The 14,970-nt window shown below is 39.4% G+C and overlaps 2 protein-coding genes across 3 annotated transcripts in view; both read right to left on the bottom strand.

Moving 5' to 3' along the window:
- The window catches only part of MNAT1 (MNAT CDK-activating kinase assembly factor 1), a 331,724-nt gene that overhangs the window by 33,842 nt on the left and 282,912 nt on the right, over nucleotides 1-14,970 (bottom strand). The gene's annotated exons all lie outside the window — the stretch shown is intronic.
- On the bottom strand, nucleotides 5,523-6,572 carry LOC102841352 (proteasome subunit alpha type-5-like). The gene is made up of 3 exons (XM_006864630.1): nucleotides 6,443-6,572; nucleotides 5,619-6,277; nucleotides 5,523-5,567 (listed from the first exon to the last, which is right to left on the bottom strand). Exons 1-3 carry the CDS (start codon nucleotides 6,570-6,572, stop codon nucleotides 5,523-5,525), a joined length of 834 nt encoding a protein of 277 aa, XP_006864692.1.

Consider the following 14,970-nt stretch of genomic DNA (forward strand, 5'->3'; position numbering starts at 1 on the left):
TGCTCTTGTAGTAGCATTTGGCTCTTGAAACGGCGGAACATTAACCATTTCCTTTTGGTACAGTGACTCTGTGTATTCCTTCCATCTTCTCTTGATGCTTCCTGCATCATTCAATAATTTGCCCAGAGAATCTTTCAATAACGAAAGTCAAGGCTTGAATTTTTTCTTCAGTTCTCCGGGCTTGAGAAATGCTGAGCATGGTCTTCCTTTTTGGTTTTCTGATTCCAAATCTTTGCACATTTTGTTGTAATATTTGGCTTTATCTTCTTTAACTGATCTTTGAAATTTTTTTTTTTTCAAACAAGAGAATATTAGAAACTATTTTATCCCATAATCCTATTAACAGATAAAGTACTTGACACCCAGATAGGCTAAAAACGTTTTCTTCTTGAAAAAAACCTATTTACTCAATCAATATATCTTGAACATTTATTATGGACCTATCAGGTACTATGGAGTCCAGGTGTGGCACTGCGAGACAACAAAGTCGGTTTGAACTACAAGGTTTGCAGTTCAAGCTTACCAAGTACTCCTTGGAAACCCTCTAGAGAGGGTCGCTATGGGTCAGAGTAGACTTGATAGTACTGAACAACCACAACATCAGGTACTATGCTAAATGCTAGATGAGAATACAGTCCTTGTCCCCAAAGGGAATGACGAAGTCTACTGGAAAGAAAGGCGTGAAAATAATTCATTTTTAAATATAAAAGAACTGGAAGCCTGGAGAAGTCAAGAGAAATGTTTACAGTAAACCTAATATATAAGTTGATATACACAAAGTGAAATACACAGAATCACTGTACCAAAAAGAATTGGTAGACACTCAATCACTTCAGGAAGAAGTATATGATGAAGAACTAATGGAATTGAAGGAAGAAGTCCAAGCTGCACTGAAGGTGTTGGAGAAAAACAAGAATACAGGAATTCACATAGTATCAATTGTGATGTTTCAAAAAAAAAAGATGCAACGGTGGAAGCATTCACTCGCTGATGCCAAGAAATTTGGAAGACAGCTAGCAACTTGGCCAACAGACTAGAAGAGACTAAATCTGTGACTATCCAAAGAATGGTGATCCAACAGAAGGTGTATATAATCTAACAATATCATTAATATCACACACAAGTAAAATTCTGCTTAAGATGATTTCAAATGGTTGTAATAGTACATTGACGGTGAGCTGCCAGGAATTCAAGCTGGATTCAGAAGAGGATGCAAATGAAGGGTAACATTGCTGACATGGATCTTGGCTGAAAGCGGAGAATATCAGAAACATGTTTACCAGTGCTCTATTGACTATGTGAAGCCATTCAATTGTGTAGTTCATACCAATATTATGGAAAACATTGTGAAGAATGAGAATTCCAGAACACTTAAATGTGTTCATGTGTAGCCTTTACATAGAACAACAAAAAGTCATTTCAACAGAATAAGAGGATACTGTGTGGTTTAAAAGCAGGAAAGATAGGCATCAAGATTGTAACCTTTCATCATGCTTACTCTTTATACTGAACAAACAATCCAAGAAGCTGACTACATGAATAAGAACATGGAATCAGAATTGGGGAAAGAATCATTAACAACCTGTGAAATACAGATGACACAATCATGATTGCTAAAAGCAAGGATACTTTGAAGTACTTATTGATGAAGATCAAAGACTATAGCCTTCAGTATGGATTATACTTCAATGCAAAGAGAACAAAAATCCTCACAATTGAACCAACAAACAACATCATAATAAACAGGGAAAAGAATGAAGCTGTTAAGGATTTCATTTTACTTGAATCCACAATCAACACCCTTGCAAGCAGTAGTCAAGAAATCCAATGACGTATTATATTAGGCAAACCTTCTGCAAAAGACATCTTTAAAGCTTTAAAAAGCAAAGATATCATTAACCCAATTCATGGTATGTTCAATGGTCTCATATGCATGCAAAAGCTGGAAAATGAATAAGAAGCCACACGAAGAATTGATATATTTGAATTATGGTGTTGGAGAAAATATTAAATATAGCATGGACTGTCCCAAAGAATAAACAAATCTGTCTTAGAAGAAGTGAGTCAGAATGTTCCTTAGAAGTGTGAATGGTGAGAATGTCTCATGTACTTTGAACACATTATCAGGAGGGTCCAGTTCTTGGAGAAAGACATCATGCTTGGTAAAGTAGGGGTCAATGAAAAAGAAAGATCCTCAAGGAGATAGACTGACACAGTGGCTACAACAATGGGCCAAACACAGTTACGACTGAGAGGATGGCACAGGTCTGGGCAGCGTTCTGTTGTACACAGGGTCATTATGAGTTGGAACTGACTCGACAACACCTACGAACAATGGGGCTACAATTCTAAGAACCCTCATGATCCAATTATTTATAGGATAGAAAAGAAATGCTTAACTATTAGTAAGTCTTGGGCCTGGAAGACTGGCTCAACTAGAAAGTTTTACCACAATAGTTGAAGCAGGTTTCATAAGGAAGATAATAAATTCCATTTGGAACATAAGGGAATAAGTTACTTGTCAGACACATAAGAAGAAAAATAGAAATGTTCGGGATCCAGCTGAATTCTGAGTTCAAAAATATATAGACTTAGGATTTAGGTTTTAACAAACATCGTTGTACCTTTTTAACTGACTTCCCACAGAACCCTTGGGTTTTGAGCAAGTGCCCCTGGGCATTATGGGGCAAAATGGAGAGGAGTGCCAAACTGTCAGGGCTCTGTCAATCTGCCACCCTATCACAACAGAGTAGTTCAGTTTACATCTGCTTTATATTCTGGAGTTCCAGTAAGATTTTAATTTTTTTTGTAGTTCTGATCTTTTAAAACGTTTAAAAACCTATTATCATGATGAAACTCTAGAATTAAACTGATTTGGTGTTAAATTCTAACTAGTGGGTTATGCATTGAGCTACTAACTGCTAGGTCAGCAGTTCGAATCCACCAGCTTGGGAGAAAGATGGGATTTTCTGCTCCCATAAAGATTTACAGCCTCAGACTCCCTATCCAGGGTCGCTATGAGTCAGAATTGACTGGACAACACATAACAACATCAGCCCCACTGTTCAGCAGTGTTATACAAAATAGGAATAATCTGTGGCAAGTGCCTAACAAAAAGTAGGCAGACACACAGAGGACTAGATCAGAGAGTGAAGTGTCCAGCTGATATGAAGTGAGGGGAGATGCACACGAACACCCATACTTGGAGAGAGTGCCCATTTGGCCTGGCTTCAATGACTGGATGACCAGAACTTGACTAGAGGAAGAACGAGGAGGAAAAAAGAGTAATCTGCTTCAATTTGGTTAACTTGACCTATACTTATGGATGGAGTCCTGGTGTGGCGCTATGGGCTAATGCACCAGATTGCAAAGCTGTCTGAACTGCAAGGTTGGTGGTTCAAGCTCACCAGCTGCTCCTTGAAAACCCTGTCCAGGGTCGCTATGGGTTGGAATAGACTCAACAGCACTTAACAACAACAACAACAACAACAACACACTCATGGATGTAAGGAGCTCTGGTAGCGTAGTGGTTATGAATCGGGCTGCTAATCTCATGGTCAGCAGTTCGAAACTACCAGCTGCTATGTGGGAGAAAGATGAGGCTTTCTGTTCCTGTAAAGATTTACAGTCTTGAAACCCTTTACAGGGTCGCTATGAGTCAGAACTGACTCCACAGCACATAACAACAACAACAATATACTTATGGATGTAGTAGCTCAAAAGAAGGAATGAATCTTTATAGCAAGGATCATTCCCACCCCCTCGGTACACAGGGTTGACAGGTATGGGCAACTTAGACATTGGCTACCCAAAGGGGGGGTGGGGGTGGGATGTGTGGCTACAAAGGCACAAAGTAACCGGCTTACAAGCTTTCAAGAGGGAGCCTAGTTCCAGAGGGTGCAGTGGAAGGTAGAATCTCCACTGAGTGGTTTCCAACCTGTCTGGACGGTGCTAGTAAAAGGAGTGGGGGCTAAGACTCTTACGGTTCAATAGTGAATAACTACTATCAGGACTGACTGTGAGTGTTGCAAATGGAAAGGTAGACATTTTGTAACAAAAGGAGGGGAGTGGTTGATCTTACAGTCCAGGAGTGGAGGACTCTGGGACCATAAAGGGAGAAGAGCAGAGTGCAGGACCCTATCCAGAGAAGCAGTGACACCAGAGATGGAGGCAGAGACGATGACATGGAGAGACGGAGCAGCTGGGGACTCTGGACTCAGGGAGGGAGAGGGGCTGTGTGCTGGTGGCCAGGGGGCAAGCTTGCAGGGTATACCCTTTGGTTGTTTGGTGATGCATAGAGGGGATTGTAATCATTGCAATGAAACAAAATACAATAGAATGAATGTAAAGCTGATGTTCTCCCATGTAAACTATGACTCAATTCATAATAAAAGCATAAAAAAGAAAAAAAAAGTAGGCAGACAATAGATAGTAAGTGGTGATGGATAAGACTAAAAGGTCTTGTACAATAACAACTTTTAGTAGTACACAGAGAAAGAAGAGCTGGAAAAAAGATTTGGAAGAAATGGGTCAGAAAGAAAGAGCAAAAACTGAAAGGAAATATTGTCACAGAAGCAAAGACCCAGTGTGAAAAGTAAGAGTGTTTAGCAGTATCTCAACTACCTAAGAGAGGCAAGATAAAATAAGAACTAAAAGGTATCCACCAAATTTTGTAATTAAGAAATCAAAGGTAATAATATCAATCAGATTCTCAGTATAAATAAAATTGTGGAGACAGCAATCATAAAACTTCCTTTTAAAATCTGGTTCTGAATGTGGAAGAAGAAAGGGCAGTAGTTGGAAGAAGATTCAGGGTTGATGAAATGAGTACGCTGTTTCAAGATGAATATTTGGATATGTTCATATGGTAAGGGAAAAATGCCAATGGAGACTGCCTGAAGGAAGGATGGGGGCCAACCCTTAGCTGAAGGGCAAAGTAGGAGAACAAGGGCAGGATAAACCTAAATTGCAGGACAGGTCCCTCCCCTTCTAAGGATGAACAGGAAGAGTTAACATTGGGCACAAATACGATTATAGTTAGGGTGTGACTTTTGAGGGAATGAGTTAATATTTCTATTTTCTCTGTGAAATGGATAAAAGGGTGAATGTGAAGGAAGAATGTTGGAAGTGAAGTATTAGGAGAGTAGTTACCTGGGTGTTAATGTAGAAGCAGAGAAGTCAACCAGGGGTGTATGTGAAATGATTGCTGAGTGGCACCAATCTGCTTAGGTGTAAGATTTTTCTCCAGTTGTACTCCAATTATAAATTCTTTTAAAAAAGAATTTCCAGTTACATTTTGCATACAAATATCATATGCAGTCACAAAAATACTAAAGACACTCATGTAATCTTTTTTTTTTTTTTTAATTCTCTTTATTTCAGAACTGCCTTTATGTACCTACATCATAAAAAAAAATGAACATACACTGGAGATTTCCCAAAGAACAGGAGCTGGAAATAAAATTTGAGGGCAATTAGAAGAACTGAAATTGTCCCAGAGAAGTTCTGAGGATCACACTTCCTTAAATGTCCGTGATAACCTCTTCAAGTTCTTCCTTTGTGAACATGTGGAGATTCTGGCCAGGCTGCACTGTGGCTAGCTCTTCCTTTGTGAACATGTGGAGATTCTGGCCAGGCTGCACTGTGGCTAGCTCTATATTAGTTACATTTAGCTTCTCTTCCATGATTTGTTTGAGAATGATGAGTGAAGATTTGATGGCTTCTTTCAGTGTTGTTGACTTGTGGTAAACTTCTTGCAAGGAGCTCTGGGCACCCTCTGAAGCAGAGCCAATTGCTCGAGCATCACACTGTACAAAGGTTCCAGATGGGTCCATATGAAACAGCTGGGGTCCTTTCTTATCTACACCTCCAAACAGCAGTGCTACTCCAAAAGGACGAGACATGACACCTGGATCTGCGTCTTCTTCTCCAAACTGTAAAGCCAGACTGGACACAGCTTGGGTCACACTCTCCACTGTCATTGTTTCATTGTAGGTGAACCAATGATTCTGTGTTTCCACTCTGGCTTTATCAATTAAAGTTTTGGCATCAGCAATTAGCCCACTCATGGCACAACCTATGTGAGCATCGATCTCTACAATTTTCTCAATGCTGCTGGGCTCCATGAGTAGGGAGGTAATTCTCTTCTCCACAGCTAGGCACACACCCTCTGCTGTCTGGATCCCAATGGCTGTAGAACCAAGCTTTAAAGGTTCAATGGCATATTTCACTTGAAATAATCTTCCTTCAGGAGAAAAAGTATTCACGCCCCCTCGGCCTCCTCGGGGTTAAAGCTCGGGGTCCAGGCAACTCAGCCTTCTTCCCCATGCATAAGGCGCAGTTAACTAGCTTCCTTAATTAGGGCACAGCGGTGACTCAGTGGTAGGGCAAGTGCGGCTAATTTGCCCAATCCCAGGTTTCCGGAGGGAAGGGCAAGAGATACCCCGGCAGGGCCACACTCGGGTTCCTGGGGCGCCCCATGACAAGGTAGAACCCAGGCCGAGGCCTGGCGCCGGGCCTGCCCACCTAAAACCCCAGCTCAGCCGCCCCCCCCCGCCGCACGGACCTGTCATACTCAGACCGGGTGAGAAACATGGTGATAGTAGAAGGCAGTGGCTACTCGGAGATCCTGAGGGCCAACACGACCCTACCAGCTCCCAAATCACCCACCTTGTTACAGAATCGAGGCCGCTGCTTCCGACACTCATGTAATCTTGATTCAGAAATAATAAAGTATGATATGCACATATAAAGGAGTTTAAAAAGTGCCCCAATGGAGAACTCGTCTTATGTGTTATGGTTATAAAGGAAAATGACCAAAGGTTTATTCAGCTGAAGGTCTGGGCCTACATTATAAATGTTTCTCTTAAGGAATCTAATTTGTATTCAGATTAATTCCAACTACAGATAAGGAAAATATATATTGTTATAATATCCTCTATCTTTTTCCTGGAAAACAGCTCTGGATAGTGGTCAAATTACCCTACTCCTTTTCTTTTCATGAAAAGGAGTAGGCTCTTTTATAAAAAGAAATCAATGAAAAGATGGATTTCTTTTTATAAAATGAAAAGTGCTACCTGTGCCTCAAGGAAACATTTCTGAACTCAACAGGAAACTGTAGATTTGGAATTATCCGTATTCATAATGAGTTTACCTTGAGCAGTAAAGTACATTGCTGAGTCTTGATGAGAGAAAGCACTTGAACTTGTATGACGAGAGCAAGTGGTACTTAGTAGCTTTGAAACTCTGATTCATGTCTTCACATTAGCTGCTTAATTGCACTGATTTAATTTTTCATTAGCTGACCAAATACTTATTTTATTGGCTTTGGGAAACTGCTATAATCATATTTACAGTAACACTTTTCTAAACACTTGTTTTCTCGGAGCAAACAAAGACTTAATACTCCAGAGTTCTAAGTGGGTTGTTTTGTTGTTTGTTTGATTTTTTTATGAATAGGTAAGACAATAAATAATTCTCAGTACTGGCCAGAAAAACAGAAAGAATTTCTCGTAGAAAATTATGAGTTCTGGATACCAAAATTGAAGTATTTGGCTTACCAGAACTTAGAAAAATTGTAGTTTTGTAATCTTATGAAATTTCATGAAAGTAGCAGTCAAGAAATCAAGTAACATTGAATTGGGCAAATCTTCTTCAAAAGACTAGCCCCTAAGACCATCAAGGTTGAAGAGCACGAGTGGAATGTGGGACCCAATCCAGAGAAGCAGTGACACCAGAGATGGAGGCAGAGATGATGACATGGAGAGATGGAGCAGCTGAGGACTCCAGACTCAGGGAAGAAGAAAGGCTGTGTGCTGGCAGCCAAGAGGCAGGCTTGCAGAATGTGCCATTTGGTTGTTTAAATTATATACTCCTGAGTGTTTCTGTGTACATTCACAAAACAACAACAACAACAAAAAAAAACCCAGAGGGAATAGAAGCAAATACTGCTGAATGCTGATGCATGGAGGGGATTTTAGTCATTGCAATGAAATAAAATATAATACGATGAGTGTAAAACTGATGTTCTCCTATGTAAACTATGACTCAAAATTCACAATAAAAACTTCAAAAAATTTTTAAAATATTGAAAAGCAAAGATGTCACTTTGAAGACTAAGGTGCACCTGACCTAAAGCATGGTATTGTTACTCACCTCATATGCATGTTAAAGCTAGACAATGAATATGAAAGTCTGAAGAAGAATTGATGCATTTGAATTACAGTGTTGGTGAAGAACATTGAATATATCTTGGACTGGAGTTCTGGTAGCGCAGTGGTTACTAATCGGGCTGCTAACCTCAAGGTCGGCAGTTTGAAACTACCAGTTGTTTCGTGAGAGAAAGATGAGGCTTTCTGCTCCTGTAAAGATTTACAGCCTCGGAAACCCTGTGCAGGGTAGCTATGAGTCGGAACCAACTCCACGTTACTCAACAACAACAACAACATGTTGGAAGAAGTACAATCAGAATGCTCTTTAGAAGCAAGGATGGTAAGACATTGACTCAAGTACCTTGGACATATTATAAGCAAAGACCAGTCCCTGGAGAAAGGCATCATGCTTAGCAGTGTCAACAAAAAAGAGGGAGACCCTCAAGAAGATGGACTGAGCCAACAGCTGCAACAATGGGCTCACACAGAACAATTGTGACAATGGCACAGGATTAGACAGTTGTTCATTCTGTTGTGCACAGAGTCACCATAAGTTGGAACTAACTCAACAGCGCCTAACAACAATACAGAATCAAAGGAAGTCGGTTCTTAAGCTGGAATAAACCGATATATCCTGTAAATTTAATAAATGTTCATATATTGGCTAATTTTGTTAAACATTTAGATATTGTCTAACAGCTCTCATACCATATATTTAAATACCACATCACATGCTTGTGATAGTTTAGGCTTTTGTCCATTTGACTGGGTTAAGATTCTCAAGGGTAGCTATCCCCCATGATGTGATCTGATGTGATAAACAAATAAGAGGATTAAGGATACACCACCCTTAATCCTGTCACCACCCTGACATGATTTATGGAGATTCCCAAGGGTGTGGCATGCAGTGCATTCTACCTTACAAGAGATCAAAGGAGGGAGACTAGAGCAGAGAAGGAGAGACCAACTATAGATAGAAGAAGTTTCTTGTTTTGGCTTTCAGATTCAGAGGAGAATCTTTCATTTAAACCTGAGAATCCACAGCCATTACAAAGATGATAAAATCAGCTGGAACTTACTATATCTCCACCTACATTACAGACAATACATAAAATACAGCGTATGAATAAGATCAACAACTTAGATATATTTAAATATCTGTCAATATGTTCCAACTGAATATACCGGAAATTCATATCTCTACTTAGCTCTAACACATTAATGCATAGGTATTAGCGTTCTCCAAATGGATGACGTACCACTTAAAATAATTAGAAATCATTAAAAAGTCAATATGGCAAAATATGCTTATGTAATAATTATATTTCTATATAAAGTAACATTATGTAAAATAAGCTGTGTATGTTATTGTTGTTGTTATGTGCTATGGAGTCGGTGCCAACTCATAGCGACCCTGCACAGGGTTTCCGAGGCTGTAAATCTTTACAGAAGTAGAAAGCCTCATCTTTCTCCCGCGGAACAGCTGGTAGTTTCAAACTACTGACCTTGCAGTTCGCAGCCCGATTCGTAACTACTACGCTACCAGAGCTCCTTAGTTGTGTACGAGGGGGTTTCAAAAAGTTTGTGGAAAATATCCATGATCTTTTCATCCCATTGTTCCACAAACTTTTTGAAGTATCCTTGTAATCTAGATTATAACCAAATTATAAAATGCTAAAGAACACCAACAATTATGTAAAAAGATGTGCTAGTATTGCTAAAGGACAATACAGACATTTTATTAATTAGAATTAAACATGAATGTTGTGGTTCTTAAGTGATGTTGAGTCAGTTCTGACTCACAGCAACCCGGCATCGGGTTTCAAAGGAGCAGTTGGTGGGTTTGAACCTTACATACAAATTAAAGATATGATGTACTTTGCAGAAAAAAATACATGCCCCTATATTCCTTCCTTTTTGAAGTGCTGGTGTGGCACTGTAGGATAAGTCCTGGACTGCTAGCCACATGGTCAGTAGTTCAAACTCATTGATTATAGATAACTGTAAATTTAAACCAACTCAAGGGCACTTAACATAACAGCAACAAACTGACTTAACTGAACATTAAGGAAAAATGATTTCTGTTATATAAAAATCAACTGATTCATAAATAAAATTAGATCTATTGAGATTAAAGGCTTACGGTGGATAGACTTATATTTATAATTGTTATAAATTATATAGGAATAAAGACACAAATGACTGTAAATTATTTCCAACACATAAAAATGTAATGCATGTTTTATTTACAAGTGATATAAAATAAAACCATATTTTAAAAGATTTTTAAAAAGGGATAAAGGGACTTTGGCAAGATGGCAGATGAGGCAGACATGCTAAACAGACCCTCTATGACAAAGATATGGGAGAACTAATGAAACAGACACGGAGGACAATCCTGGAACACTGAGCATAAGAGGGAAGGTTAAAGAAATAGATCCAATATCTACTAGGAGGAGAATCTGAGCAGGGTCATGGAAAGGAGAATGGCTGGTGAATGGACTGCCAAGCAGAGGTGGTGTGGCCAACTTGAAATTTTGACAGCAGCTTTGGTGAGACTAACAGATTGTGGTCTGAAGGCAGAGATTCACATGAGTGATTGAAAAGATGTGATTCCTTCTTGCTCCCTTCAGTCCCCTGGATAACTAAGGTGAGGCTGGTCCCTATCTTCATCTACTCCCAGTACAAACCCTGCTTTCCAGTTCAGACCTTGGCAGTTTAAACCTGTGTGAGGCATGTGCCTGCTAAGCCACGTTAGCTCCTGGATCACGAGGGCTCTGCTCCAGCTCTATAGAACCAAGAGCCTCCAGGTCAGAATTAGACTAGCAGGAATATTCATCATCAGTCACTGCCCCAGCTGCCCTCTGGGTCTGACCAACACTGATGCTAGCAACTTGAAGGGCCTTCATGAACTACTTCCAGATTTGGTGCCCTAAACATAAACAGCACCTAGGCCTCTAGTGAATTCCATCTACAGCTGGGAACTCAGCCTTCACATCCCTCTTCCACCCACCTTATGAGTTCCTGGGCTGGCAAGAGCCCCCAAAATTTACTCCTTTCTATATCCAACAACTGTACTGGTTTTTCATTTATCTTTATTTTCATTGTTTATGTTTGTTTATTCTTCAACAAATGGTGCTGGCAAAACTGGAATTCCATTTTCAAAAGAACAAAACAAGACCCATATCTAACATTGTATACAAAAAAATGAATTCAATGTGTATCAAAGACCTAAATGTGAAACCTAGGACTATAAAGATCATCAGTGAAAAAATAGGAACAAACTTAGGGGCTCTGATACATGACAGAAATACACTATCAAATATAACTGACAACATACAAACCGTAGAAGACAAAATAGATTACTGGGACTTCCTAAAAATTAGACTCTTATATACATCACGTATTTCAGCAAAAATTAGAAAGTGAGCCCTCATATGCATGTGAAAGTTGGACAATGGATAAGGATGACTGTAGAAGAATTAGTGCATTTGAATTCTGTTGTTGGTGAAGAATATTCAAAGTATGGTAGACTGCCCAAAGAACAAACAGATCTGTGTTCTGGAAGAAGTACAGCCAGAATGCTTCTTTGAAGTGATGATGGTAAGACTTTGTCTCTTGTACTTTGGACATGTTGTCAGGAGGGAGAAGGACATTATGCTTGGAAAAGTGGAAAAACGGCAAAAAGAGGATGACCCCCAATGAAATGGATTAACACAATACCAGCAACAATGGGCTCAAACGTAATAATAATTGTGAGGTTGGTGCAGAACTGGGCAGTGTTTCATTTTGTTGTGCATAAGGCCACTATAAGTCTGAACCAACGCAAAGGCACCTAACACCACCACCACCACTAACAACATTCTTATTCTAATCTAAAATGCCTGAGACTTGCTTTAGGTAGAAGAGAAAACGAAAAGTAAAGAGGTCAAAAACAATTTTAAGGTTATATACAATCAAAACAATTCCAATGTGGCATTCTTGTTAAATAAATCACAGAACATATTTTAATATAAATGAGAGACAGAAAGGAAGATTTTGATATACGGAGTGACCAAAAAGGTAACCTGAATACTTCGCATATAAGTGATTTATGATACTTTACAAATAACTAAACATCTTTTCAATCAACTTTTAAAATCCTATCTGTTATAGAGATGAACATCGAAACCAAAAATTAAAAATCAAACCCAGTGCCACTGAGCCAGTTCTGATTCACAGCGACCCTACAGACCAGGGGAGGACTGTCCCCATTAGGTTTCCGAGGCTGTCACCAGTATCAGGGAGCCCTGGTGTGGCTGAAGGATAAGCACTGGATGGCAAGGTTGGTTTGAAACGAAAGGACTGCGATTCAAACTCAGCAGCCACTACTTGGGGAATCCATCCAAGGTTGCTATGAGTTGGGGAATGATTTGACAGCACTTAACACCAACAAGCAATACCAAGCAGACTGCGGCCTCAGTTTTCCATGGCCATCCTTTCAGTGAGCAGTCCAGCACTTTAATCACTGCTCCCTTATTTAAAGCAGACTTTTTGGATACATAAGAAGCCTTGTGCTAATCATTTCAAGTGGAGTCAAGCATAGTTAGGAGACAACAACAATACTTTATTAAATTTATAATCTTTCATAAAAGCATCTTATAGGAGTCGTGATGATGCAGTGATGATTATATGAGTGAGAATCAAATAAGTAGCAGTGGGTTTGTTATTTTGGGTTTAAACAGCTTATTTTTAAGGTATGTGATAGTTTTTAAATCTTTAACAGGCATTAAATAAATGCCTGTCAATGCTTCTTTCAAAATATCAGAAGCATAAGGCACTTTTCAAAATTTATATAGCAATAGATTTCTCACATAATACAATTACTAATGCAAAATTTTTATTTCTAAAAAATGGCTGTCTATGTAAAAGTAAATACTTCTTTTATCTACAAATCACTTCCATGCAAATAACTGTTTAAACTGAAAGTCTTTGATGAGCACGGGCACCTGGCTGCCCATTTGTCATTTTCTTCAGGACAGAAGCCAGTTAACTGTCTACGTTCTCAACACTGCAATACAAGAAGCATTCTGCCTCCTTCAATAGTTAATACATTGTGCTGGACTCAAGATTCTAGGTCCAAATCACCAGATGTACTCAATCATGAGCTAATCACAGAAATCCAGGAATAACTAACTGTGTAGAAAGCAATTGAAAACTCTTGCATAGCTGCACAAAGAGCAAGGATACTGCAATCTAAGCTAGATACCAGTAACTCTCAGTCGGTATGCATGACCTGTATGGATAACATGTTAGAATTCCATGATACTGCACTTATGTTGAGTTCTTGGCTAACTCATGCTTAGCTTATAATTAACCCAGGAATCTTCCGTTTAAAACACATGACTCTACATTGACTTAACATTGTTCTTAAAAAAATGTTACTCTTTCTCCTTCCCTCACTCCTTTATCCCCGACACATAAATTTTAAAAAATTTAAAGCTATTTTCAGAACGTGGGAGAAATCTGTGGCAGTCTGCTCCTGTGAAGATTTACAGCCTTGGAAACCATATGGGGCAGCAATTCTACTCTGCTCTACTGGGTCGCTATGAATTGGGATCAACTCAGCAGCAGTGGGTTTGTTTTCTTCTTGGTGGATATTTTTATGACACACACACAAAAGAGGGTAAGTCAAAAAGTACTGCTACAAAACTATACAAACTTTTATTAAACAAAAATATCAGACTACGAAGTTATTGTGTCTCACCGTATCTTCCACCCAGGTCTGCACACTTCTGAAGGCTCTGTTTCCGTCTCTCTATCCCTTCCTCAAAGAATTCTGCCCTATTTGGTTTACACCAGATCAAAACAGCACTTTAGGCACCCTCGAGGGACTCAAACTGTGTTTCTTTCCTTTGAAACATTGAATTTGGGAAGCAAAAAGAAGTCTGAAGGGACAAGATCCAGACTGTAGGGTAGATGGAGTAAAGTTTTCCAACTAAATTCTTAGTACAATTGTTACCATCAAAATATGAGCATTGTTATGATGGGGGGGCATGGAAAGACAGGAGAATTCCTTGGTGCAACTTCCCTGGACTTTTTCTCACCAATACAGTTCTCAATTTTCTTAAAACTTCTGCACAATAAGGCCCTATAATCATCCTGTGTCCTTTGAGAAAATCAATCAAGATGACCCCTTTGAAACTCCAAAACCCAGTCACCCAAACTTTCTTACATGACTTCTCTATCTTGAAATTTTACTGGCCCCTCAGAAGCCAGATTTGCTTGACCTTATTTTTGAAGGCACCCTAACAAGACTAAGACAAGTGTATTACTAAGAGAACATGTCTGCAGTCATCTCTGATAGCACAGACATGAGTAAACACATGTTGTAAGGAATAAACCTATGAAAACAGGAATTCGAGCCCTAGTAGCAATACATATATACATGTGTATGAGTCCTAGTATGGTGCTGTAGGATAAGCACTCACTGCCAACCACAAAATCAATGGTTCAAACCCATTAGACATTCCTCAGAAAACCTATACAGGGGCACTATGAGTCAGAATTGATTCTATGGCACTTAACAATTTGGTGATGCTGTAGGATAAGCACTGGACTGCTAACTTCAAGGCTGGAAGTTCAAACCCACCAGTCGTTCCTTGGATACCCTACATAGAGTCACTATGAGTCAGAACCATCTCAACAGCACTTAACAAAAAAATACTTATGATGGGCAACTTGGACATTGGCAACCCAAAATGGGGTGGTGGGGGGGGGGAGGCTACAAAGGCAAGAAGCGACTGGCTTACAAGCTTTCAAGAGGGAACCTAGATCCAGA

The sequence above is a fragment of the Chrysochloris asiatica genome, unplaced genomic scaffold (assembly GCF_000296735.1).
Source record: "Chrysochloris asiatica unplaced genomic scaffold, ChrAsi1.0 scaffold00067, whole genome shotgun sequence".
Classification (NCBI taxonomy): Eukaryota; Metazoa; Chordata; class Mammalia; order Afrosoricida; family Chrysochloridae; genus Chrysochloris; species Chrysochloris asiatica.

Bases quoted from the DNA above. Each gene is read 5' to 3' on its own strand.
- LOC102841352 (XM_006864630.1), bottom strand. From the start codon at position 6,572: ATGACAGGTCCGTGCGGCGGGGGGGGGCGGCTGAGCTGGGGTTTTAGG. The intron at 6,278-6,442 runs GTATCTCTTGCC...AACCCCGAGGAG, and splicing joins CCGAGTGTGGCCCTGCCGGG to GCCGAGGGGGCGTGAATACT. The intron at 5,568-5,618 runs ATGTTCACAAAG...CAGAATCTCCAC, and splicing joins AGCCTGGCCAGAATCTCCAC to ATGTTCACAAAGGAAGAACT.